Raw genomic sequence first — 27,321 nt, 5'->3', positions numbered from 1 at the left:
TAGCCGCCGCAGAGGTGTGAATGGAGGCTCGGCTCGCGCAGCAAAGACTGAAAGGTCACTGGTGCCCAGGAGGCCTCAGCTCACGGCTTCCCAGGAAACAGCACAACATTTTATTGCAAGGATCTGTGTGAGAGATTTGGCCCATAGCATGCTAGGAGAAAAAGTGTTCCTACTTCAAGTGCTTGCACGCACTATTGATTGAAGGGGTCTTGAGCATTTCAGTCAGAAATAATTTCTATAGCATCAGTGCTTAATTTGAGGCAGTGGTTGCAGGTGGGGCCCACTGGCACTCATTTGTGGGGAACGAAGCTTATTTTTTCTCAATAGACTTTGACCCAGAGCAAGAGAGTAAAAAACACACACGGCGGAAAAGAGAAGAGGAAAACTGAAGAACCGTGACCACTGGAGAAAGCAGGAACACGCAAAGAGATAAATGGGCTGGAGTGCCTAGTGGTAAATTAAAGAGGCACGAGGTGCAATCAGGACTATGCAGAATTGGTATTCTGCACCTTTACCTTCAACAGGATTGGCCACAGGATTCTGAACAAAATGTTCTAATATTGTGGCGTTAATATAATCTGACAAAAATGAAGTGTTCTAAATATCCTTTACAAAAATATCACCACATTAAGGGGCTGACTACGATGTCGGGCGGAATTGCTTCCGCCGGGCACCATTTCGTACACGGGACCAACCGTCCCCCGGCCAGCGTTCCTGACCGCCTGATCTGGATGCGACCAAACACTGTTCAGTCGCATTCCAACATTTCCCTATGGGAGCATGCATTATGGCCGTAAACCAGCCGTAATGCATGCTCCCGTAGGGAGCTGGGAGCTATAGTACATCCCTGCAACTTTTGGGTGCCTCTCACGGGGTGCAAGGTGCAACGGGGGCACCATTGGAGCCCCCTTATCCCCCAAACGGAGGCCGCACACACAATGGGGTCCTGCTGGGGGTCCCCAAACATGCTTTCCGACATGGTTTCCATGTCTGACAGGCCGGCATGGAAACCATGCTGGATACCGTGCATCATAATCTCAAAGGCAGAAAGGCCCGTCCTTTGGGATTACAAGCCTGTTGCGACTGCCCACAGGCTCCTTGAGCCTATAGGAATCCACCTGGAATTACTGCCCAGTTTCAATTCCGACCGCTTGATTCACAATCAGCCTGTCGGAATTTAAACTAACGATGGCGGGCGGAAAGCCTCTGAACGAAAGTCGGAGACTTTCCCACCACCATTGTAATAGGCGTCTTAGAGTTTAAAAAACCTACAGCCAATTGAGGAATATTTTTATAAACGTTAATAGGCCACAATTTTTATGTCAGAAAATATTTTTGTTATGGATATTCGGAAGTGCACCCGCTATGAAAGTCAACTATAGTTCGGAAAGTGTACAAATAAATTGCGATGGTGCAAGTCGCTTGACTTCACAGCTACACACACCCCTAAAAGAGTACCTTAATTTACTACACATAGTTATAAGTTTAATTCATTTCATCATGTGTGCAAACTTGTCTCCTGATCAGACCCGGGAATTATATCAATTACACCAGAGAAATCAGAGTAATTTCAGTAATTTTGCATTACAATTTGATGTGGAATTACTGACAATTATACAATTACTCCTGCTCACACAATTATGAGTAAATTGGTGGTGGGGAATCCTACCTCAAGAGCACATTTAGTGAGTGTGAGTTACTACTTGCGATTTGTGTACTATTGCAATTAGAGATATTTCTTAGCGCAAAATGCATCTTCGTGTCCATTTTGGAAATGTCGGGAGTAAATTGGGGGAAAATTATACCCCAAGAGCACATTTAGCTTGCATGGTCATCTGTTCGTGTCTGTTATTCATGTTCTGTTGTTTTTAGCACTATTCGTAAGTGCAAAATGCATTCTCACACCCATTTTGTAGACACCGGGAGACACTTTTGAGTTAAGAAATAGAATTACTCTTCTTGTGTGCGTAAACGTAAACTTGCATAATTCTAAGGTAATTATGTGTGATTACGCTACATTGAATTACAGGAGTTATGCCCACCCCAACCCCTAACTGACATAAATGCCAGGGCCTGATCCAACTTGTTATATTTTGATGCCTGTCCAGTGACCACCAAGTACAGAAAAGGCCCCTAGAATGAGTGACAAACAATATGCAGATCCCAATTATCTCTTGATACTGCAGCTATGACAGACCTTACCTCCAAGGCAGTGTATGTGAAAGAACTCTGACGAGGGATGAGGCTCTTCTGGCGTACCACTGTGGCGTACAGGCGTGCTCCCGCAGGAACAGTCTGGAGAACCTGCAGGGAGAGACGGGAAACTTAGTTAAACCACACTCATTGAGCGGTCACCCAGTGTAACCCCAAAGCAGTTATCACCCCAACCAACACTCATAAAACAGGTCTGTGATTACACATCAGCCCACTAGGGAGAATCTTCCAGAAACAAAAGCATCATAAATCTTCCAGTTCACATTTAATATTTAATGGCTGCGACACAGCTGGAGGTACATTTGTGTGTAAAGAGCTTCTCACAGTGCTTTACAAAGGTAGATCCTGTGGATCTCTGAATATCAGCATTTGTCAAAGAGTACCAGACTCTTCTCGGCAGGACTGGAGAGTGGGAAAGACGGATATAAAGAGAGAAAAAGAGGAAGAGAGAAGTGCCACACCAGAAGGAATGAGTCAACCAGGCTGCGGTTCACAACAGTCATGAATGGTTTGAAATTACATTTGACTTTATGTCTCTCCTTTAAGAGTTGTCTATGTCACTCATCCATATGTTGAAGGTCCCCTTGTGCCACAAGAACAAGACTTTGATATAGCAGCAGGCCTATGTGTTGATTTATAGAGGGCAATGAAAGTTTGAAAGTTTGATTCATAGGAATACTCATCAGGACCTCTATTAATATGCCTCAAGAGGCACCTTGGCAAATACAGCTCCTTTAAGACAAGCCTACAGTGAAAATGTAATTCGTAGAAGATCAGTATGCCAATCCTCAACAACACCAACTTCAGGTTGTGTGTTAAGTTGTATTATTTCTTGGAGACAGGCCTCCTCTCTACCAACTGCAGGCAGTACTGCTGTAGGGAACAACTAAACAAAGAAACTCATGTCAATCTACCTGTGTAAGCGGATGTGCGGAAAGACACCTTGGCCCCCACTATGCTCTGCACTGTCTCTAATCGGCAGCAGCAAATGGATCTAAAGTTACCTTTAGCCAAGTGTACTTACATGAATTTACTTACTCAAGTTGGCTGCTCTTGACGCCAGACTGTAAGACAGCCTCTGGCCAGTTGTCCGAAGCATTGGTGAGTACATTTAAAATTACGAAAAGCTAGACTCAATTTGAGCAATTTCTATGAGCGGAATGCCACTTCTGATCAATATTAGAAAATACATCATGGCGGACGATATAACGCTCTGCAGCCTCAGGATTATGTGTTACATATTATAAACTGAAGGCCAAGTAAAGCTGCATTTATGTTCTCTGTTTTTTTACTACTTGTCTATATGTTTAGACGATTCATTTTTAAAATGCAGAATTACATTAATTATGTAACTTACCTTCACCAGCTCTAGGTGATAATGATGAAACGGTTGGAGGAAGCTCACAGGTACCTTATAACTGACCAGCAAATCCTTTGTTCGACTGTCGGCCACATTTAACACCACAGCTGCAAAAGGGCAAAAGATAAGAGCACAGACACGTTTTCAGAGTATTCCACATGGGCAATTTAATGAAGATTCAGCTTTGGGCCATTACAACCCCAAACATGGTAAACAAATATTCTAAGAACATAAACCAAGGTGTGTCCATACTATTCCCAAGCATAGTGAAACAGAGGCAACTTCACATGCTCTGAACTCAAACAAAATGTAAACAATTTTTTTTTCATTTCCTTCTCCGGTATGGCACAGGGAAAGACATCTTCACTAGTATGGCATACACCAGGGGTTTTCAATGTAAGTTCAGAAGTCAAGAATCAGACCAAAATAAATCAGGTCCATTTACAAACGCTGCTTGAAAATGTATTTTATTGTATTGTAATTGCATTTATATAGCGCTTACTACCTCTCACGAGGCGTCAAAACGCTATTTCGGGGAGTAGCACGCTACTCCGGAACCCATGAAGGATTAGTGTTGAATTAGCATAGTGAAATATGAAAGTAATTTGAGTGGTGGATAGGTTAGTCTTTTATTTGGATTCAGAAGGATAGCGGAGGGCTAGAAGAGGGAAAACGGTTTGCATTTATATAGCACTTGTTACCCCTGATAGGGTGTTGAATTGCTTTTTTCAGCGAGTAGCAGGCTACTCCGGAACCCATAAAGGATTAGTGGTGAATTAGTATAGTGAAATGTGAAATTAATTTGAGTGGTGGATATTAGTCAGTTATTTGGATGGAGAAGGATAGCGGAGGGCTAGAAGAGGGAAAAAAGGTTTGTATTTATATAGCACTTCTTACCCCTAATGGGGTGTTGAAGCACTATCTTACCGAGCAGAATGCTACTCCAGAACCCATAAGGATTAGTGGTGAATTAGTATAGTGAAATATGAAAGAAATTTGAGTGGTGGATATTAATCAGTTATTTGGATTGAGAAGGATAGCGGAGGGATAGACGAGGGAAAAAGGTTTGCATTCATATAGCGCTTGTTACCCCTGATAGGGTGTTGAAGCGCTTGTTTGGTGAGTAGCACGCTACTCCGGAACCCATTAAAGGATTGGTGCACCAACATTTAAAAGGGCCGGCTGCAAGCTTTTGAGCAGAGCTTTGGGCACTGGAACTCATTCTGCTACAAATTAAGCACTGATTCTTCAGGCGTAGCTTGAGAACAAGACGGCAGATTTACAAGAAACGGGTGCATCTGTAGAGATGCGTCAGTTTCCCTGCGCCAGCCTGCTACACCCTTGCGCTTTACAAAAGGGGTAAAGCGCTAGCATGGATACGCCGTATTTACAATACGGCGTACCATGGCGCAAGGATTAACAGATATATCAGAAATCCTGACGCATCTGTTGCCCAAAAGTCACGCATTGCTTGAATCGTGTCACAAGCATGATGCAACTCCAGTAATTCATGGTGAGGCCTATACTGATCATACTGTGTCACTACTTACGCCTGCTTGAAGCAGGCGTAAGGTTTTGACGCAGTGGCATCCTAGAAGTGGCGTAGTGAAATCTTAAAGATTTCACTGCGTCACTTCTACGAGGCTTTCTTGTGTGGGAACGCCCACCCTGCATGGTGATGTGAGCAGTGGCAGGGCTCACAGCTGCTTTGCGCGCAGACATTTTATTGGTAACGTTGTGTTTTAAATCCGGACTGTGCTGCATAGTTATTTTAAATATTTTCCCTTGTGGCTGTATTTTAACGGTGATTCTGGTGGGGCCAAGTCCTTAGCAGGCTGAGGCTTCCCACTCCCCCCTTTGTTCCCCTGACTTACCTGACGTATTCGGGGTGGCTGTCTTGTCTTCCTTCCTCCACGCATCGGTCCGACACGGTGGCTAGCACCGTTGAGCGGAGGGCGTGGAGGTGAGAGACTGTCACTTCCGCTTCCGCTTTGCGAGAGACCGGTTAGCGGTCTAGTGGCTGCGAGGCACACGGGCTGAGGGCTACAAAAGGAGGATGTCTTTCCGGAAGCGCAGCGGACGGGCGCAGCGGGCGCGACGAAGGCGCGCCGAAGTGTCGCCAAAGTCGAGCCGGTCTGCGCCCGTCCGCGGCCGACTGCGGGCTAGGGCGAGAACCCCTGTTCCGGTTGTTAAGATCCACTGGGACAGGGAGCAGCTCCTCAGACTATGTCCGGGCACCATACAATCATGCAGGCACGGCATGTCTAGTGAGGATGCGGAATGTGCTCACTGTGGCTTCCGTTTTACCACCGTGCTGCAAGACGCGGGAGAGCAAGCTGCACTTACCTGTGGTCTCCTTAACGTGAGGTCACTGCGCAAGCACAGACTCGACATATTCGAGCTGCTTGCGGAGAGAAAGTTCATTCTATTGTTCCTCACGGAGACATGGTTAGACCAGTTCTCTGACTCGGATATTATCGAGGCGATGCCTGAGAGTTACTCCATGGTTAGGCAGGATAGGCCAGTGGGGATGGGAGGGGGGATTGCGATTATTTTTAGGAAAACTCTGGGATGTTTGTTGGAGTGCACGTTGGTCGCTGAGAGTGAGGCGGGAGCATTCACTATACAAGTCAACGGGGGTAGGACGATCAAAGGCTTTCTGGTTTATAGACCCCCAGGGCCTTGTACCAAGTTCAGGGAGAGTCTGTTAGAAAGTTTAACAGAGGCAACGCTGCGTAGGGACACATTCCTCCTATTGGGTGACCTCAATCTGCACTCAAATTGCCCAGAGGACAAAGAAATGGAGGAATTCTGCCAGGATATTCAAGCCCTTCAGCTTGAACTCAAGCTCTCAAGCCCCACGCACCGGCAGGGGCATCTCTTGGACCCAGTTTTTGCTAACTGGGGAGGGGTCGCGGTGTCCACAATTGAACCGATCCCCTGGACAGACCACTTTTTGGTGGTTTTCTCTATAAACAGCCCTAAAGCCACTAAATCTAGTCAGGCACCCCTGAACTATTTAAGGAGGAAGTGGGCTAAATTCTCCATAGGAGGATTTTAATCAAGCTCTGATTAGGGACGGCCAGCCTGGAGGCGAGGATATAGAAACGGCGGTTTCTAATCTTAATAAGCGCATTACAGAAGCGCTTGACCAGACCGCCCCACTCTGCCGTACATCCGCATGCGGCCGCAAGGAAAGATAAGCCCCATGGTTCAGTGGAGAGCTGAGGCGAACAAAGGCGGAATGTAAGCGAGCCGAAAGAGCTTGGAGGGTGTCATACGATACTCAGGCTAGGGAACTGTTTTTAGAAAAAGGGCGGCTTCATCATAGGCTGATTAAAAAGTCAAAGGCAGCCTTTTATGCAGGACAAATTTTAGGGGCAAAAAATTCGGCCAAAGAACTCTTCAGCATCTATAAGTCTTTGACCACTATAGACTCATCTGCAGACCCGGAGAGTTGTTCGACGGAAACTTGCGATCGTATCGCCGAATACTTCTCCACTAAAGTCGAGAAAATTTACTCGACCTTTCCTAACCCTCCCCCTACAGGGGTTGAGTTTGAGGTAACATCGGAGGGCACGGAGACTGCGGGGTCTCTCACAAACTTTAGTACCCCCCCTCCTAAAGAGCTAGTGAGGGTATGCCTCTCTGTTAAATCGGGCTCACCTTTGGACCCGGTGTCCCCTAAACGTTTGGGGGACAGCCTGGAAGTATTGGAGCCCTACATAAGGCACGTCCTGGATACCTCCTTCAAGTCGGGCATGTTACCTGAAGGGTGGAAACAGGCAGTGGTGCTCCCTCTCCCACTCCTGCCTTTTCTGTCCAAAGTGGCGGGGAAGGTGGTAAACACCCAAATTATGAAACATGTGGAGGAGGCGGGATTGCTCCACGCCACACAGTTTGGCTTTAGACCGCGCCATTCTACTGAGTCCACCCTTCTTATGGCAACAGAACATCTGAGACAGGGCGTAGATGAAGGGAAAACTATGGCCCTGATCCTGCTAGACCTCAGCGCGGCGTTCGACACTGTAGCACATACCACCTTGCTACAGTGTCTGAACAGAGGTGGCATCGCTAACACTGCGCTGAGGTGGATCCAGGCCTTCCTTACGGGGAGAAGCTTTCAAGTGAGGCAAGGCGACTGCTATTCTAAGGGGGTACTTTTGGGTCAAGGCGTGCCTCAGGGCTCGTCCCTGAGCCCAACCCTTTTTAATATGTATGTAGCGCCTGTAGCCTCCATTTTGGAGAGCCATGGCCTCCAATTGGTATCGTATGCCGATGATACGCAACTGGTCATCTCCCTGTCGCACGCGCCCTGTCTTGCTGCAGATGGCTTCCGGTCGTGCATGAAAGAACTTGCCGATTGGATGGTCATCAATTGTTTGAAACTTAACGGCAACAAGACAGAGGTGTTGGTGGTAGGGAGAGCCCAGTCTGCTTGGTTGTCGGCATGGTGGCCATCCTGTTTAGGACCAACTCCCACCCCCTGCCAGGAGGCAAAAAACCTAGGTGTATGGTTTGATGCGGGTCTCACTTTCGGGCCCCAGATCAACCGGGTGGTCGGAGTGTGCTTTGGGGTACTGAAAAGATTGAGGAAAGTCTTGGACCTTCTGCCGATGGAAGCTCGTCAAACCCTGGTACATGCTTTGGTGACCGCCAGGATGGATTACGGGAACCTGCTGTACCTGGGGGTACCAGAGAAAAGCATGGCCCGCCTTCAAGTGCTGCAAAATGCGGCAGCTCATCTGATCCTCAGGCTGCCCAAAAGGGCGCCTTCGAAAGTGGCCCTGCAGAAGTTACACTGCCGAATATAAAGCCCTCTGCACCTGTCACCGGATCCCGAATGGCAGGGCACCTCTACCATTGAGGAGACTGATTGAAGCCTACGAACCTGCTCGAGCGCTCAGGTCCGCTGGTGGGGGTCTGCTGAGGATCCCCAGGGTGAAGAAAGCGCGCATGGGAGGCAGATCCTTTAGGTGTCTAGCGGCAAACTACTGGAATAAACTTCCAGTGGACTTGCGCCTGGAACCTGAAGAAGCAAGGTTTCGAGCGAAATTAAAAACCCACCTCTATGCTAAATAACTGCCTGCTCCGCAGTTGTGCTCCCTGTTTGCCGCCTCTCCCACTTTTTAGCGCGTGGACACGCCGGTGCGCGTAACTCAGCGCTTTATAAATGTCCCTATTATTATTATTATTATTATACATTATACCTGACGCAGGTATAATGTGATGCAGGGCTTTACAATGTGACGCATCTCCCTAGATGTAAATTGGCCACATTGTTTACGCCGTCAATGTGTCACAAAAGTGAAGCAACATCAGCACAGTAGTAATGCAAGGAGCTTGTAAATCTGCCCCAATATTTTTGTTATAATTTATTATTTGATAATCTCTGGATTAGGCCATCTTTCGTACATCTACGTCACACAATTGAGTGGGAGCAGGAGTTGTAAGTTTTAGAGTACAACATGGTACAAATGATATTTTTGGAACATTGCTGTTTCACTTTCATTTTAAAAACGATTCATATAGGAAAAACAATTTCAGTGGTAGGTGTAAGCATTCAACCATAAAGTAAAGCACACATATTAAAAGGTTTCCAATTAGAAAGCAATTCTTCTCAAGCAGCGTATAAAATACATCCAGGACGTAAAAACAGTTAATAGTCGTGATAAAATGTGAACGACAGTAGCCATAAAAGCATCCCTACTGGAACTATGAAATTACACCAAAGCATCATAAAATGATCTCCTATTCAAGATATAATTGCTGCACCCCAGCCTACACCTGTCCTACAGCTGCTTAAGGCACAATATAACGCATACATAAAATGGCATTACATAACTAATTCAATGATCTCCAAAAGAATCAGGACATGGGATCAAATAAATATATGAGCTTAATGGAACACATATAGCATTTATAATTTTATATATCTATGCATCCATTAATAAGTCCCTAGACACTAAGAGCAATAACTGCATTGAAATGTAGGGAAAGCACTCCCAACCTGCCTCCTGGGTATGCCTGTGCAGGTGCATTTCCCATGATGGCCCAGTGTTTTTTTGCGGGGTTATTAAAACGTTCTTTCATAATGCATGGACAACTTGACCAAATGTAACTTTTTCTGTGACAACTGATCTTCATAGTTGCATGGTTGTGAGCGATTTTGTAGAAGGCATTTCCCCGCTTCCAAATACTACCATAGCACATGTGAATATCCTCTTGGCGATAAGGTTTTCCACTGTTTTTTCACTGTTACTCCATTTTCCATCTTAGTTCATAACTCTAATTGCTCTCCATTCCTTTTCCTAGCTGCATCTCCCAAAGTTACTTGTCGTAAGAGGGAGTTAAAGTTCAAGTTTCAAGTTCAAGTTTAACATTTGTATAGCGCACTACTCACCCAGAGGGTCTCAAGGCGCTTGAGGGAGGGGGGTACTTATTTATCGAATATCCAAGTTTTTAGTTGCTTTCTGAAGGAGAGGTGGTTCTGTGTTAGGCGGAGGTGGGTGGGGAGAGAATTCCAGGTTTTGGCCGCTAAGTAGGAGAAGGATCTTCCCCCCATGGTGGATCTATGGATGCGTGGAATTGCGGCGAGGGCTTGATTGGACGATCGTAGTTGGCGAGTGGGGGTGTAAAAGGATAGGCGCGAGTTGAGGCATTCGGGTCCTAGGTCGTAGAGGGCTTTGTGTGCGTGGGTGAGGAGACGGAACGTTATTCTCTTGTTGACGGGGAGCCAGTGGAGGTCTTTCAGGTGACCGGAAATATGAGCTTGGCGGGGGATGTCTAGTATGAGTCTGGCTGAGGCGTTTTGGATGCGTTGGAGTTTTGCTGTAGTTTGGCTGTGGTTCCAGCGTAGAGGGTGTTTCCGTAGTCCAGACGGCTTGTGACCAGTGCGTGGGTGACCGTCTTTCTTGATTCGGTGGGGATCCAACGGAAGAATTTTTTGAGCATACGTAGGATGTTGAAGCATGATGATGAGACGGCGTTGACTTGTCTGGTCATCGAGAGGGAGGAGTCCAGGATGAAGCCTAGGTTACGTGCGTGGTCCGTAGGTATGGGTGCGTTTCCCAGGGCCGGTGGCCACCATGAGTCGTCCCAGGCGGAGGGGGATGAGCCTAAGATGAGGACTTCCGTTTTGTCCGAGTTCAGTTTTAAACGGCTGTTCTTCATCCACTCGGCTACTTCTTTCATCCCTTCGTGTAGGTTGGTTTTGGCTGTGTTTGGGTCTTTGGTGAGGGAGAGGATCAGCTGGGTGTCGTCTGCATAGGAGATGATGTTGAGGTTGTGTTGGCGTGTGATGGATGCGAGGGGACTCATGTATACGTTGAAGAGGGTGGGACTGAATGATGATCCTTATGGTACGCCGCAGATGACTTCGGTGGCCTCTGATCTAAAAGGAGGAAGGCGGACTCTCTGGGTTATTCCGGTGAGAAACGAAATGATCCAGTCTAATGCTTTTCCTTGAATTCCGACGTTGCTGAGTCGTTGTATAAGGGTGCTATGACAGACTGTGTCGAAGGCTGCGGAGAGGTCAAGTAAGATGAGGGCAGCTGTTTCTCCGTTGTCCAGTAGTGTTTGAATGTCGTCTGTTGCTACGATGAGGGCGGTCTCGGTGCTGTGTTTGGATCAGAAGCCGGACTGTGAAGGGTCAAGGGATTTGTTGGATTCGAGGAAGGCGGCGAGCTGACTGTTGACGGTTTTCTCAATGACTTTGGCAGGGAATGGAAGGAGCGAGATGGGCCGGTAGTTCTTAAGTTCAGTGGGGTCTGCTGTGGGTTTCTTCAGAAGGGCGCTGAGTTCGGCATGTTTCCAGCTTTCCCGGAAGGTAGCGGAGTTGAGGGAGCAGTTGATGACGTCTCGGAGATGGGGTGCGATAATGGAGTCTGCTTTGTTGAAAATGTGGTGGGGGCATGGGTCGGTTGGTGATCCTGAGTGGATAGAGTTCATCAGGCGGATGGTGTCTTCAGTGGTGATAGGGTTCTAGGCGCAAAGGTTGTTGGAGGGGGGTTTAAGTTTGGAGGTGGGTGGGGTGGAATGGTCTCCGGACTGGTTTTCAAAGCTGTTGTGTATGTCAGCGATTTTGTTGTGGAAGAATGAGGCTAGGGAGTCGCAGAGGTCTTTGGAGGGTGTGATGTCATTGGTGCCGGCGGTGGGGTTGGTAAATTCTTTGACGATGTTGAATAGTTCCTTGCTGTTGTGGGCGTTGTTGTCGAATCTATCCTTGAATGCTAATTTCTTGGTGGATCGGATCAGTTGGTGGTGTTTGCGGGTGGCATTCTTGAAGGTGGCCAGGTTGTCAGTGGATGGGTTTTTTCTCCAGGCTTTCTCGAGGGTGCGACAGAACGTCTTGGATTTCTTAAGGTCATCGTTGAACCAGGGGGCTTTTTTGCTACCTTGCTTGATTTGATGTTTTTTGAGGGGTGCTAATTCGTCAGCGCTGTGGGTGATCCATTGTGTGAGGTTGGTGCCTGCAAGGTTTGGGTCCGTTGATTTTGCAGGCGGGTTTTGGTGAAGCGATGTGAAGAGTTGGTCGGTGGTAATTTTGTTCTAGTTTCTGCGGGGAATTGGTTGTGGGTGGTTGTGGGTCGTCAGTCAACCCTGGCACCTGAGCCATTAGGACTCAGCATGGTACGACTTTTTGTAGCACTTTCCTATGGTTGTGTGTCTACAGGTAGATTAGGGCTGCTGCCCGAGGAACCAGGATAGTCTTAAATTCATCCTCATGGTGTGGAACCCATTCACAGCTGTGTTCTCATCTATGACTTCCGCATCTGACCTTCCTTCCCGCAGTTCTTCTTCTAAAGTTGCGTTGGCAGGTGCTTTTGTGATGGGCCATTCTTTATTGCTTCCCCTTTACTGGTAAATGTACCTTGCTGAGCTTGGCTATATCATAGAAAATAAGTGAATAAAGGTTTATGGCACCACTAACATGTGTTAAGATGAAATTGTGTCGTGAGAATGTCTTTGTATTGTGATAATGTCATGCCATAATTGCTTGCATCAGGTTTCTGTATTCTCCTTCGAACCCCAAATCCCTCGACCCAGGTTTCTCTACTCCTGGTCCTGCAAAGCGCTTTTATCTCCCAGCTGATGTTTATTTACAGCACGCGTTTGAAATGTTGCCATACTATCTGTTTCAGAGCAGAGTACTCGAGTATTTTCGATGTTCGATTCTTAGAATGCATAGTAAAATAGTAACGTTATAGGTTTGCTGCAAAATTACAAAACTCGTTCATAATGTAGAGTGAATCTGAACCTTTAGCATCCCTGTGGGTTCATTTAAATTTTTTCTTAATTGGTTATATTAGTTTCTACACATGCTGATATACCGTGATTGATGTGCCTACTTTTGTTTCTCAGATCGAATGGCTGTAATCCCTTGTTTTCAAAGGGTTCATTGTGGATGTACGAATGTCTTTAAAGCATGTTCAACTACAATACATAACATGGGTGTGTCCTGCGTAAACGAATTAAATGCAAAGACATTCAGCGTCTAGAACACGAGTGGGAATTCACAATCTGAGGCACAACAAAGCAACCTGCTTTAATCTTTGTAAAGCAAACAATATTTAAGCCTCTTTCTTTAGAGGCTCTCTTAAAGAGGCACATTTTAGATAGCGCCACAAAGAGACATGTAGTTACAAACCACACCAAGTAATTACAAGCACTGGCAAAGCCAATGGATCTAGTGTCTGCTACCAAACCTTTGACTTTGTCAATGCATATTTAGTGTTATCATGGTCTCTGTAACGATTTATTGTTGAGTGAGCAGTAGGGCCCTTGACAATATAAAACAAGAACTGGCAGGGGCAATAAGTTTCGCCTGTGCGAGATCTATTCTATTTGTCAGTGTTGTCTTAGTCATTTTGAACAGCAGCACAAGCTGCTCTGCAACATGGCGTAAAGTAAAGAACAAGCATTTGCAAAGCAATAGGTCTCGCATTTACACGAGTTTGAGCTAGCAGCATTGTACATGACAATACCTTTTATTTATGTTTTGATATTTAAAACATGAATAGAAGGCATTGTCATTTACAATGCCAAGAGCTCAAGGTTGCGGAAATGCAAGTCCTATTGTATTGCAAATGCTTGTTTTAAAACACGCATTGGCAAAGCTATTAGTTCTGGTCTTAGAAGCTGGTGCAATGGTTTGCTTATTTTTTTTTTATGCGTATGACACAAAAATAACAAAAACTAAAGATAATGCTGTTTACAAGCAGTGGCAATATGATTGCAATACAAAAGTTTTACATTTCAAAGAATAACCCTTTTATGTATAAATTAAATGTTATATATATATATATATACTAGCAGCCCGTCCGACGTTGTCTGGGTATGAATTGCTGCCGGCCAGTAGTATATTGTTTTGTAGGATTTCGTTTTGATAGCATTTCTTATCTGTGACAGGCCTGTGAAATGCTCCGATTCACAGTGCACTGCTGATGCACTTAAGAGTGCGCGTCAGTAGTGTGTGAACTTGAGTTTCCCTACTTTATTTTTACTTGCAATATTATATAGCGCAAACTCGACAACATGGCATGAGCACAATTTACATTACAGAAGAACACATTCATTTGTGGTAGGCACGGGGAGACAAAGCGATTTGCCTGGAATCACAGGATGTTGAGCTGATACCGAGATTCGAACGTAGCTCCCCAGCTCTAAAGTTCGCAATTCTAGAACTTATGGCAGGAGGTATGTCTAAAAGTGTATATTGGTGCTGGCCATCAATGAGAGAGACCTGTGCATTTTTCAAATGAGTTTTGAAAAAATATGAGTATGTTGCTGGAGATGTGGACCGCCGTGCCACCAATGTACTTACCGTGGGAGGGTAAACACTCATTATTCTGCAACTTTCTTTCCGCATACCATCACTCCGCATACTTTCATTGCGAAAGTACCATGACTCCGCAATGCCATTATAACGCATGGCATTACATTTTATATGCTTTCACCACGCATACATTTATAACGAAATTCGTTGTAAATGCATGAATGGTAAAAGCATGTTTTTTTAAAATGTTTGGATAAGGTAAGTATGGGTATAGGGGTATATGTTTTGGGGTACTGAGGTATATGTTTTGGGGTGATTGGGTATTTTAAGGGTTCAGATATAGTTCTGGGTTATGGGGTACAGGGGTAGTTTTAGGGTTTAGGGATAGGTATGGGTTTTGGGGTACAGGGGTATTTTTAGGATTCAGGGCTAGGTTTGGGTTTTGGGGTATAGGGGTATTTGTAGGGTTCAGGGGTAGGTTTGGGTTTTGGGGTACAGGGGTACTTTAAGGGTTCAGGGCTAGGTTTGGGTTTTGGGGTACAGGGGTATTTTTAGGGTTCAGGGCTAAGTTTGGGTTTTGGGGTACAGGGGTATTTTAGGGTTCAGGGGTAGGTTAACGTTTTGGGGTACAGGGTTATTTTTAGGGTGCAGGGCTAGGTTTGGGTTTTGGGGTACAGGGATATTTTAGGGTTCAGGGGTAGGTTTGTGGCTACAGTAATATATATATATCTGCATAATCTATGTCCTTCTGCTGCAACTGCCCTTTCCAACGCTGTATTGGGTGTTGTGATTGGTGCTGTGGTTCCTGAGATTACCCGCCTCAAAGATTTGGGCTCTCTCTTTATTATATTAGTATCTATACTAATATAATAAAGAGAGAGCCCAAACTGAAATATTGGGCACAACGCTCGCTTTTTTTTCCGTAATCCCGCGCCCCGCACACGCCCTCAGCACACGATATGAGATGATATGCCATGAAGGGCAGAACGTACCACACTCCCACAGCACAACGCAGACACTCCCATAAGGGACTACTTTGCTGGCACGGTTCTTTTACCTTTTAAATGTATATGGTGGGCGTCTGCAGCCATAGCCTATGTCCTTCTGCTGCAACTGCCCTTTTCTTTTTTCTTTTTCTTTTTTCTTTTTTTTATTTCAGCTGGGGTTCCTGAGATTACTCGCCTCAAAGGTTTGGGCTGCATCTTTATTATATTAGTATATATATATATATATATATATATATATATATATATATATATATATATATATATATATATATATATATAATATCTAATGTCAGTTGAACAAACCAATAGATGAAGCACACTTACTTACATACGTATACATTTTTATTTATGTTTTTGTTTTATTACCTCAGGCTGGTGAGACGGCTAGTATCATCTCTAGGCTAAATCTAGAATAGCTGGCTTTTGCTGTAGAGCAATTGTATCAAGAGGACTGCTACCTAGTGACTTCTCTTCTTTACATTCCTACGCCTCATTAGTGCACCTTGGATGCAAGCTATATCAAACACCTGTGTTATATTTTTTGTTTCCTTTAATCTAGCAGCTGTACGTAACTCAGCCATATAATATACTGAATTTTAATAATGCCTGACAAAATCCAACTCGAGTTTATTTTGTTAATTGTACATCATTAGGATTTTTTAACACAAATACTACATAATTCATAAATGTAGAGTGCCAATTGAATTACTGTCATTATAAAAACCGGCGCTTTGTTAAAAATACAGACACGTAAACCCTTTCAGAAATAAATTATGCAGTAAACAGGCAAAAATGCTGCCCCACACCAAGAAGGAGCTATAAAATATACATGCTAAACTGACAGAGGTAGTTGCTGTCTTCATCAGTCAGTAAAAGATTTTTTTAAATTAGAGATATGAGCACATAGACAAGTAAGAAGGCTTAGAATCATTTGACCAAATTTACTTCAAATATTAAATGGGCCAATCTATCATATGGCTTACCACTCTAAAGTGGGCCAAGAGGCCATTTAAATAGGTTGGTTTTGTGCTATAAAATGCTTAATTTGATTTAACATTAAAACAATTGTGCTTCAACCTAATGCGACAATATTAAGCACAATCATGCTAGGCACATAGTAAAAGGTGACGGGTTCTTGATATATTGTGCAGTGCGTGTTGTATATTACATTAGAAAGCAATACCTGTTGCATCAGTTGATTTTGCAGTCGTTATTTTATAACCACAAACTTCTAAACAGTAAAACAGCTGTTCCACGAAGCACTGCAAATGGTTAATTTGTCTTTGCTCTTGAAATAAACTCTTGTCCTGGAGCGGCCATTTTGTGCGGAATGCAGGGCCCACAATCCGTGACTTTGGGGACCGTTTCCCCTTACCCAGTGATCACCCGTGCGTCCCGTATTAGAACCTGGGGCGCAGCCTGCTATCGTGCTATTCAGAGTGCCCGACATAAACATCGCGGATGTCCTGGGGATCGGAGAGAATGGATTTATAATTTCCGCCGGCCATCTTCTCATTTGTGCCGCCACACAACAGTGATTGGGCCTACTCTTAAGGACCTACAAGTTCCGGTGCACAGTCCCCCTTCCCTCCACGCTACTTATTTCTGACTTTCAAAACTTTCCCCTGCTGGGCGACTCCGAGTGCCTGGTTGGTGATCTGTCGCACCATGGAGCGGAACAAAACAACTGGCACCAGGGAACCGAAGCCAATCCAATCGAACAAGCTGGATAAATATACCGTCCCCAAAGATGTAACCAAGGGATGATTATTGGAAGACTCAACGGGAGGGGCATCGGCTGGGGACGGCCCGGAACTGTCCCTCAAAGATGTCATGGACACCATTTCTGGAGTAAAGACCTCTCTAGAACACAAAATGGACTCAATGGCCATAGACATCAATCTTATCCGTGCGGATATGGGGAAGTTGAACGAAAAAGTGAAACAGGAAGAACTCACCACCGCCAGTCTTGTGGAGGATGTCTCTCACTTACAGAAGGAGGTTGGAGAAATGCAAGACTCTTGGAGAATGTTTGAACTTAAACTGGATGATTATGAGGGTTGCCTCCGCCGCAACAACCTGTGCATTATAGGTGTGCCGGAAAAATTGGAGGGTCCGGCCCCGTTCGTAGAGGTTTTGATTCTCAAGCATCTCCAGTCGAAGGGCCTGAGTACATTTTTCGTTATTGAACAGGCTCATAGGGTCCCCGGGGGTCGCCCTCGGCCAGGTGCCCCCCCGCAGCAGATGCTGGCCAAAGTCCTCAACTTTCGCGACAGGGACGCCATCCTTCAGTGTTAGAGAACTACTGCAATCTCCTTTTTTCCCGACTTCACACAGAGGGTGCATAGACAGCGAAAGACCTATCCCTCAGTGAAACGGGACCTGCAAGAGCGAGGCATAAAATACTCAATGCTGTTCCCTGCTCGTCTGAGGTAGCTGCGGAGTGGCTTGAAAATTTGGGCCCTCCGGATCACGGGTCTCAGGGGCAGGAAGATGATGTTGAGTCTTGATTCCTTCATTTGGAGATCCAACTGTATGGGCCGGGGTGGGGGAGAGGGAGCTGTGTTGGAACTGGGGATGGACTGTGTTAATTTCTTGGTGATTAGTGTGCATTGCGGTCTCATGCTATAATGTACCTCGTGGGGCCCGACCGGGGGCTCTGGTGACTTTCCCTTCATTACCTTTTTTGTTCTTTTGAATATTTAGGGCGACAGGCACTCTGCATTTTCAATGGGCAGTTTGAAGCCTAGTGGGCAGGGCAGCGGGGTGGGGGGTAGTTGGGGAGTGTGGTTTGTTTCATTTGTTCGTTATTTGGTTTATAGCATCATTGTACTATCGTGGTTCACCTTGCAAAATGCAGAGTATTGTCGAATTTCCTTCACCTGGGATGATGGGGGCTAAGGAACTAAAGGTATTAAGCTGGAATGTGAATGGGTTGTGGTTTTGAAGTACCTAAAACGCCATGCACCTGATGTGGTGCTGCTTCAGGAAACTCGTTTAATTTGAAACACATGTAAAGCTCTACATAGAATGGGTTATACACTGTTGGCACACGCCGGGTTCACCTCAGGCTCACAGGGGGTGGGCATTCTGGCACATAGGGCACTCCCACTGGCCGTGGATTCAGTTTGGGCGGATGATAGAAGCAGATATGTAGGCATCACTGGTCGATGGGAAGGGCACATTCTTACCCTTATATCTGTCTATATCCCCCCATGTTTGCAGTGCTCCTCCTTTGCCACGCTAGTCAAATTTCTGCTTGATTTGCCTGCTGGACTGTTGGTTCTGGGGGGTGACTTCAACGCAGTGATGTCCGGGACTATGGACAGGCATCCCCCACGTGATCTGGGACGTAATGTCCAGTGGCTGCCTGACTTTCTGAACCCCATGTGTCTGGTTGATGGTTGGAGATTGCTCCACCCTGATCAGAAGCAATATACTTTTCACTCTGGAGCTCATGAAAGCCTCTCTCGCTGGGACTACTCTTTGGTTCCGGCAGCACACGCTTCTTATTTGATTGAGCCGGCCCATCTCGCCCGGGGTATATCTGATCACTCACCACTCTGGTTTTGACTTTGTATCACACCGGGTTCAGCAGGTAGAGTAGCCCCAATTAACCCCTGGTATCTCCGAGACTTCAAGCTTCGTAGGGAGCTTATCCAGGTTGTTGAGTGTTATTTTGTTGATAACGTAGGATCTGTTTCCTCTTCTGTGTCCCTTTGGGAAGCTTTCAAAACAGTTATTAGGGGCCATGCGCTCTCACTGATATCTGGTGTCAGGAAGGAGAGGAACAAGGAGGTGACGGCTATTGAAAACGAGATAAAGCTTTTGGAGGAGGAACTGGAGGAGGGGGTGACGCAGGCTGGTTTGCATCTATTAAGCTTAAAACAGCACAATTACAGATCTCTGGTCCCTGACAGGGAAAGGGCGCTTGGCAGAGAGCAACATGACCTTGGAGATAAGGCGGGGAAACTCATTGCCTGGCTGGATAAAAAAGATGTGGCATCTCGGGTAGTCCCTGAGATTGTCACGGATGACGGCGTTACACTTACCGATCCGCAATCTATAGTTGGTAGCTTTGCGACAAACTTTCACACGGTTTATACCAAGGTCTCGGATAGACCAGAGGAAGACTCCCATTTGTTGCTTAAAGATATACAACCCCCCTGCCTGTCCGATGAGGACCGCGACTTCATGGATAGTGCCTTCAGCCATGATGAAATGGCCCAAGCTATCCGTTCTTTAAAATCAGGGAAAGCGTTGGGGCTCACAGGATTCCTATTGAACTCTATAAGCTCAGACCCGACAAGCTTGCCCCATATCTTAACGGCATGTTTACTGAGGCTCGTGAGAGGGGAAACCTACCCTTGGATCAGAGAATCGCTTCAATGGTGGTGATTCATAAGGTGGGCAAGCCTAATACTGCCTGCGCCTCCTGTAGACCGATTTCATTGTTGAACGCAGAGCCTAAAATCTTGGCCCAACTCCTGTCTAATTGGTTGGGAAAGGTGGTAAGCGGGCTTATACATCCTGACCAATCAGGTTTTCTTCCGCATAGAAACATCGCTCTGAATTACGTAGACTGCATGGAGTCATAGCAAGGGCTCATACCCTGCAGAAACCAGCGGTGATTGCTTCTTTCTACGCAACCACGGCGTTCAACACGATCGAGTGGCCCTATTTATGGGTAGTCTTGGCTAAGTTTGGGTTCGGCCCTGAGTTTATATCCTGGGTGCGCTTGTTGTATTCTGAGCCGCTAGCACAGATTGTTGTCAATAATCGGGTTTCCTCTACTTTTCCTCTCGGCCGTGGCACCCGACAGGGTTGCCCTCTCTCTCCTCTCATCTTCTCCTTGGCTCTGGAACCTTTGGCAGCTTGGCTATGCTGGGAAACATCTATCCGAGGCATACAGTGGTCCCCAGAGTGGGAAGACCGGGTATCACTATACGCGGACGATATTCTACTTTATTTGACCTCTCCTCGCGCGTCCCTAGCTATTGTCTGTGACGTTCTTGCGTCTTTTGGTAAAAAATCTGGGCTCTCCATTAATTGGAGTAATTCAGTATTGTTTGTTCTCAAGGGGGATCCCCTGGTTCCCCACGTGGTTGCCCCATCCAGCTAGGCTCGGGGGGGGGGGTTCAAATACTTGGGGATCTATATTTCTCTTGACCCGACTGTCAGATATACGATGAATCTCTTGCCAACCTTACAAAGACTTAGGGGAGACATCGCTAACTGGAGGAGACTTCCGCTCTCACTCTTGGGGCGAGCGGCGCTTTTTAAAATGATGGCCCTGCCTCGTTTTCTGTATGCCCTTCAGAACTCCCTGAATGTGGTTCTGGCTAGCTATTTCCGAGAGGTGGGGGATTACAGCGTAGTCTGCTATGGGAGGGCAGACCCCGTATTGCATTAGCAGAGTTAACCCTGCCTTGGTATGATGGGGGGATTGCCCTCCCAGACATTAAGCGATATTATTGGGCCTCTCAGCTGGCACTTATGGCCCCGCAATGGACCCTGGCTACACCATGGATAAATGGTTATTGCCAAATAACAGATACAACAGGGATTTATTTTCTCAGTACTCTAAACTAGACTTGTCGGGACCGACCAAACATGCGGTTCGGATTTGTCATGATGCCACACGCTCGCTGGGTTGGAGCAATAGACTGACATTAGCGACCCCACTATTTGATTCGGATCGTCTTGGTAAACTTTGGAAAATGAGAGGGTTTTTCTATTGTTAAGGACATTTGGAGTAAAGGGAAGGTGAAGACATTTGAGGACTTGCGAAAGGAATTCCAACTGACAAGCTCCGAGTACTTTCACTATGCTCAAATTCGACATGCGCTATGGGCAGCCCTGCGCGAAGACGCTGACCCTCCTGATGTCTCCCCACTTGAGGATAGGATATTGGATGGTCACCTTCCCGAAAAAACGATTTCTCTGACTTATAAAAAGTTAATCAACCAGAGAGCAGACCTTCTAGGCAAGCTTAGGGATAGGTGGGTCCGAGATGGCATAGAACTGGATGATATATAATGTAAATTGATACTTGTATAGGGCACTACTCACCCGCAAGGGTCTCAAGGCGCTTGTACGAATACCGCTGTGGAACCCATCCTGGCTTTCCCTGTGAGGCGTCCACTCCTGGGCACCCCCAAGGTGGAGGCCAGGCATCCTTAGCGTTGTGGGGGCCGTTGTGGAGATTAAGCAAGCTATTGCCCAGAGTTGCAGAGTGGGACTCCATGATTGGAATAGGCACCGAGGCGAGAATCATCAGGTCCGTGGAATTTTTGAGCCCAAGACCCGCCGAGGCGGGGAATTGAACCCTGGTCCCGGGCTAGACCTCTGCATCTCATCCCCGAGGGTGGTGACCATCCCTGTGAGACTCCGACTTGTACAACTAAAAATATTACACAGGATATATGTCACTGGGCCCCGCCTGGTGTTGATGGGACTCTCCGATTCTGATTTATGTCGATGTAAATGCGGTCTCAGTGGTACGTTCCTTCATGTCATTTGGGAATGTCAATATGTTGCGGAATATTGGAGTAAGATTCACAGTACCATACAAGATGTTTTAGGGACCTCCTTGCTCCCTGAGGCTAGGAGGTGCGTTTCTTAATATATGGGAACCGACTGAACTTAATTCAGCGCAGACACGGTGGGTCACATTAAGTTACATGCTTGCCAAGAGAAACATTGCACAACAATGGGGATCATAAAAAACCCCACTCTCGAAGTCTGGAAAGCTAACTTAGATGGGTGTATGTTTCGGGAAAAAACTGTGTATGTTGCAAGTGGCCGTCCTCGAAAATGGGCTGCTGTGTGGGGCCCTTGGAACTTGTACAGAGGTGAAATCTGTGTACCGCCTAGAAATGCAGTTTTTGATGTACCCTCATCCCCATAAATAGGCATTTTGTATTTGACTTTGGCCACCTTACCCTTTGCAAGTAATTTGTTTCTTTTGACACGAATGCTCTGTATTATATCTTTTATTGATGCTTGTTTTAATAAAAATAATTATTTTTATCTCAATCACTGTCTCGCTTCCGACAAAGGAACCAAAAAAGATGAGTTACTCAGAGTCACCCATTGTCTGGTGCGCCTAGCCACCCATTGCTAATTGCCATTAGAGACGGCCGATAATACAAACTTTGAAGTGAAAATCGGCCTAATGAGCCCAATGCTGGGAGGGGTGATCACATGTCAGAGCAGTTTGCAGATGTTCGTGGGCAAAAAATGCCTGGTTTCCTTTAAGAGCTGAGAAACCTACTGCAAGTCTAGGGTCCGGATTCCGGCAGTGACTGGCGAGCAGCAGGAGACCACGGTGTCCTGTGAAATGGCAGTGCCCATTGCTCTCACCCACGGCTCTTACTCTGAATAGTTGGTCAGAAAAAAGCCCTCGAGGTCTATCTGATCTGGAGCCGACGGGGGGAAAGCGTGCCATACGCGCGGAAAAGTGAAAGCGCGCCATGCGCACGCTATGCTGAAACGCCGCCTGCAAAGTGAAAGCACGCCAGGCACGTGCTCTGTTGAAAAGCCGCGTGCACGTGATGTGTCTGTGGGCATGCACATCTCCTGTCCCCCTTCCGAACAGAAAGCGACAATAGATCTCACCAAGGTAAGCAGTGTCTGTATGCATGCACATCTCCTGTCTCCCTTCCGAACAGAAAGCGACGACAATAGATTGCGCCACGGCGTGCAGTCCATGCGCTGCGTCGCTAGGCGAGACCTAAAAAAAAAAGCTATGACACAGCCAGCATTGACATTTTCATACCGCTTTTTTCTTTAAGCCATCTTGCTCAGTGGAGGAGAAAGACTGACTGCAGACTCAGGCTTTCTTATAGAGTTCATGAAGAAAAGAAAGAAAAAATACCTCCAAAAGCACGTGGCCAGTGAAAGGATACTGGCCACAGACAGGATGTTGTACTTGATTCATGCTCCATGTTAGGGAAAAACACTGAAAGCCCCAGGAGGAAGCAGGAGACGCTGACCAATAAGAAGCGAGGAAACGAGTTACATTAAAGCCAACAAATGGTAATTAATGGGCGGGCTCTAAACCCATTTTAAACTTCCTTTTGATTTGTTCACAAAAGATTTTGCCAACAGGTCATGCGCTGTCTCTGGTTAAACCTAAAAATGACTAAAAGCTAAAATATTTTTTGGCTCAACAAGTAGTCCCTGCCAGCAAAGGAAACTACTTTGTGTGTGGATGTACTCCATGTAAAATGGAAGGATCCTTATAAGGATATAAAACAGCGGCATTTCCAGTACCGAACTAGCCTGGATAAAGTCCTTTCTTACCAACCAAAGGCAATAAGTGGCCCTAGGAACCTTCCTTTCAATGAAAGGCCATTCACATCGGGCCCCACAGTGCTCATCACTTAGCCCACTGTTGTTTAACATCTACATGGCCCCTCTCATCTCATTAACAGCCGTTTTTGTCATTGAAACAACATCATATGTAGATGATTTGCAATTGATCCTGGTCTTAGACAAAGACTCTAACAATGCAGAACTTAACTTTAAGCTATGCCTCACAGAGGTCATCCGTTAGATGAAGCTCAACCATCTTAGAGGCAATACGGACAAGACCGAGGTCCTGTTGATAGGAAAGGACAATCCCTTTGAGACGACCCAATTGTGGCCGGAAGACGCACCCACTCCACCAAACACAGTAGAAGTAGCTATGAATCTGGGAGTGAAATTGGATGCCTCACTCTCTTTTCGATCTCAAACCCAGATGGTGGCAGGGGCATTATTTAACATAATCAAAACCCTTAAAAAATTATTTGAATTTATTCCGTTCTCTGTGAGGAAGACAGTTGTGGTGGCGCTCATTCTGTCAAGACTAGAATACTGCAAAAGCCTACTCGTAGGAGTAAACAAACAAGTACTTTAGAGAAGTGTGGCTCAATGGTTAGAGCGGAGGTCTGGCCCAGAACCAGGGTTCAATTCCCGCCTCTGCGGGTCTTGGGCTCAATTTCTTCGGACCTGATAATTCTCGCCTCTGTGCCTATTCTAATCATGGGTCCCACTCTGCAACTCTGGGCAATAGCTTGCTTAATCTTCACAACGGCCCCACCAGCACTGGGATGCCTGGTTTCACCTTGGGGGTGCCCAGGAGTGGACATTTCACAGGGAAAAGCCAGGAAGGGTTCCACAGCGGTATGAGTTACAGCGCCAGGACACCCCAGTTGGGGTATTAGTGCACTTTACAAGTACAAATTACATTACATAGATTACAGGTGGTGCAGCATGCTGCGGCCCGCTTAGAGCTAAAACTACCCCGCAGATCATCCTCCTCAGCAGCACTCAAAACCCTCTACTGGTTGCCTGTGCACAAGAGAATCCTATTAAAGGTTCTGCTAAACACTTTCAGAGATTTCAGAAACCTTGGTCCCAAATATCTATTGGCTAGGTTCACCCCCTACACCACAGCTAGGATACTCAGATCCTCAACATCAAATCTTCATAAACCCCCCGCCTTTAGGTGCAAAACCAAAGAAGGTAAATCTTTAGCAGCTCTAGGAACCAGAGCCTGGAACCTCATGCCAACACACTTAAGGCTGATGGAAACAGAAACCCAGTTCAGAAAGGCCTTGAAGTCTTGGACCTTTGGATCCTCAGATGCACTTTGTTTATCACTCATATAGTGGAGGGACCTGTCTTCCTTATCTTTCTCACGCATAGCGCCAGGATGCTCCTTTCGGAGAGATAGTCGCGCTCTATAAATAACCAAATCTAATAAAATAAAAACTGAATGTGAAGTTAAGTTGGCCAATGGCTGAAGTGTTTCCCACACTGTGGGTCGTGACTCACTGGTGAGACAGGAGCTGATTTTTGGTGGGTCAGGAAAGTCTGAACAATAAATAAAGAAGCCTTTAAATTCTATGTAATCTTGACACATTTGCTGGTGTTTCAAAAACAGGGGTCAAATGTCAGGCTTCTTTTTAACATGGGGTTGGTGTTTACTTTTCTTTCTCTCACTGGAAAGTGAGTGTTTTTAAAGATAATTATGTGACAATGTAAAATGCTGTTTTGTAACACATAACAAAATGTAAATACCTGTAAATGAATTGCATGCATCCATCAGTTAGTAAAGAACAAATAAAGCACTTTTTTTGTAATTCTGAAGTGTGCCGGAAATAAAGATTTTAATGGGATCAAAACAAATTAAAACACTTACTTAGTGATGCACAAATTATACATATTCCCAGAAAGCCAATTTCCACACATTATGATTTTTGCGCTACGTAGTTTTATCACACAACTGTATGTCTGTGCAAATTAACAGCCATATCTACGGAAAACATGCTGTCTGCAAATGAAAATGCGCTACCACTTAATGCTTTAGTCGCCCCTGCTCATGTCCATTGGAGCTAGGAGGGTTGCGAACGTTTGTTGTTCTAAAACGTGGGTAGTGGTACTAAAAAGTTTGGGAACCACTGATATAGGCTGTAGTAGGTAAAAGAAAATGTGAATAACAGAACAACACAATGGATCAAGAGGGCTAGCTGAAAGAGCTTTCAATAATGTATATAATCCTAGTAAACCCAAAAGATCTTGGCTAAACCCCCAGACCGGAAGATTAAGTTACAGTCACAGAAAAAAGGCCTTAGAGCACTACACTTACAAACACTGCAAAACAGACCTCAACAAAGAAACACGATTTTAGATATCTTCACATGCAAACATGAAGAGATCTTCACAGAGTAACGATGCTCTAGAGGTTCTCATGAAGAATCAGGGTTTTAAAGCGAGCCTTCAGCAGTCTGCATGAATAATCAATGTTTTACAGGTATTTACACACACAAAATCTTCAATAGTTTATACAATCTGAGTTAGTGGTGTTCTAGGAGAATGTAGATCATGATGACATAAATAGTCCATACCAAAGTGCCTGCTTTCTCGTCTGACTACATGACTTCGAAAAATGGTGAGAATACTTGATTGATCACTGTACAGTGCTGCACGCTTTTTATTAGCTAATTGATGACATCATTATATTCACTTTAAATTATTTTTTACAGGCAGAAAACAGCAGGTCTACCTTTGTGAAAATGAAAATTTAAATGAGAGAAAACAGATTTAAAAAATGAAAACCTTCCTATGCTTTCTGTCTTCAAGCAAAGGAACATAGGCAATAATGTGTATTTTCCGTTTGCTTACCAGGACACTTCCTCATTCAAGTGCTTTTGATTCAATCAGAAGCATCTCAAAGTTTTACATTAGGGGTGTTTGAATTGTTCAGACTGTACTACCCAGTATGAATTAAATAAATATAATTTCATCTCACTGCTTTATATGGACACAGCGGGGATTTTGAAAAATTACATTAGGTGCATTTCTATGAGTCCTAGTTGCCTGGCCATGGATGACACAGGATATAGATAGGCAGTGGCAAAGAACTTCATCCGAACAAGGAAGCATGTCAGCTACCATCCCTATTGGCAGAGGAAGAAACTGGGTCCAGCCATCTGCCATCTCCTGGAAAGACATTGGCTGTGGAATAGTTTCTCACAGTAGTGAGACCTCAGGATAGACCTTTCAAATGAAGAACAAGAACAAGATAAAGAATTGGAAGACTTAGGAGTTGTAGGAAGAGATGAATTCCATATAGGAAAGCAGACAGTATCAACATTGGATGAAAAATAATAAATAGACTTAGAAGGTCACATGGAGGAGGTTGAGAGTTGATAATGAGGAGAAAGAAGCTGGTTTATAAGGACGTGTTGTGTGGCGTTTTAAGCTCTGAGTGAATTTTGCTCGATTCACGCCCTTTTTTTGGTACAATTCACATTGATCCTGATATAGGTATAGAAATCAAGCCCTTATTTAGGCATAGCCCATGCTACCCAAATATGGGCATGGCTTATTCAACCCGTACCAAACGTCACAATGATTTCTTGGAAAACCAGCTTAAGCAGTCAGGGACTTCCCCTTGCTTGAATATTGAT

General features: G+C 45.4%; 1 protein-coding gene across 1 annotated transcript in view; it reads right to left on the bottom strand.

Annotated features, from left to right (window-relative positions):
• The window catches only part of CCDC33 (coiled-coil domain containing 33), a 1,028,600-nt gene that overhangs the window by 841,055 nt on the left and 160,224 nt on the right, over window positions 1-27,321 (bottom strand). The window contains exons 5-6 of the mRNA XM_086959778.1: window positions 3,572-3,681; window positions 2,203-2,304 (exon numbers count right to left, since the gene is read on the bottom strand). Of these exons, the coding sequence (XP_086815904.1) occupies window positions 2,203-2,304; window positions 3,572-3,681 (212 nt within the window). The remainder of the gene's footprint in view (window positions 1-2,202; window positions 2,305-3,571; window positions 3,682-27,321) is intronic.

The sequence above is a fragment of the Lissotriton vulgaris genome, chromosome 2_2 (assembly GCF_964263255.1).
Source record: "Lissotriton vulgaris chromosome 2_2, aLisVul1.2, whole genome shotgun sequence".
Classification (NCBI taxonomy): Eukaryota; Metazoa; Chordata; class Amphibia; order Caudata; family Salamandridae; genus Lissotriton; species Lissotriton vulgaris.
Note: the sequence above shows the minus strand (reverse complement) of the source record. Positions and strands in the feature narration are given on the sequence as shown.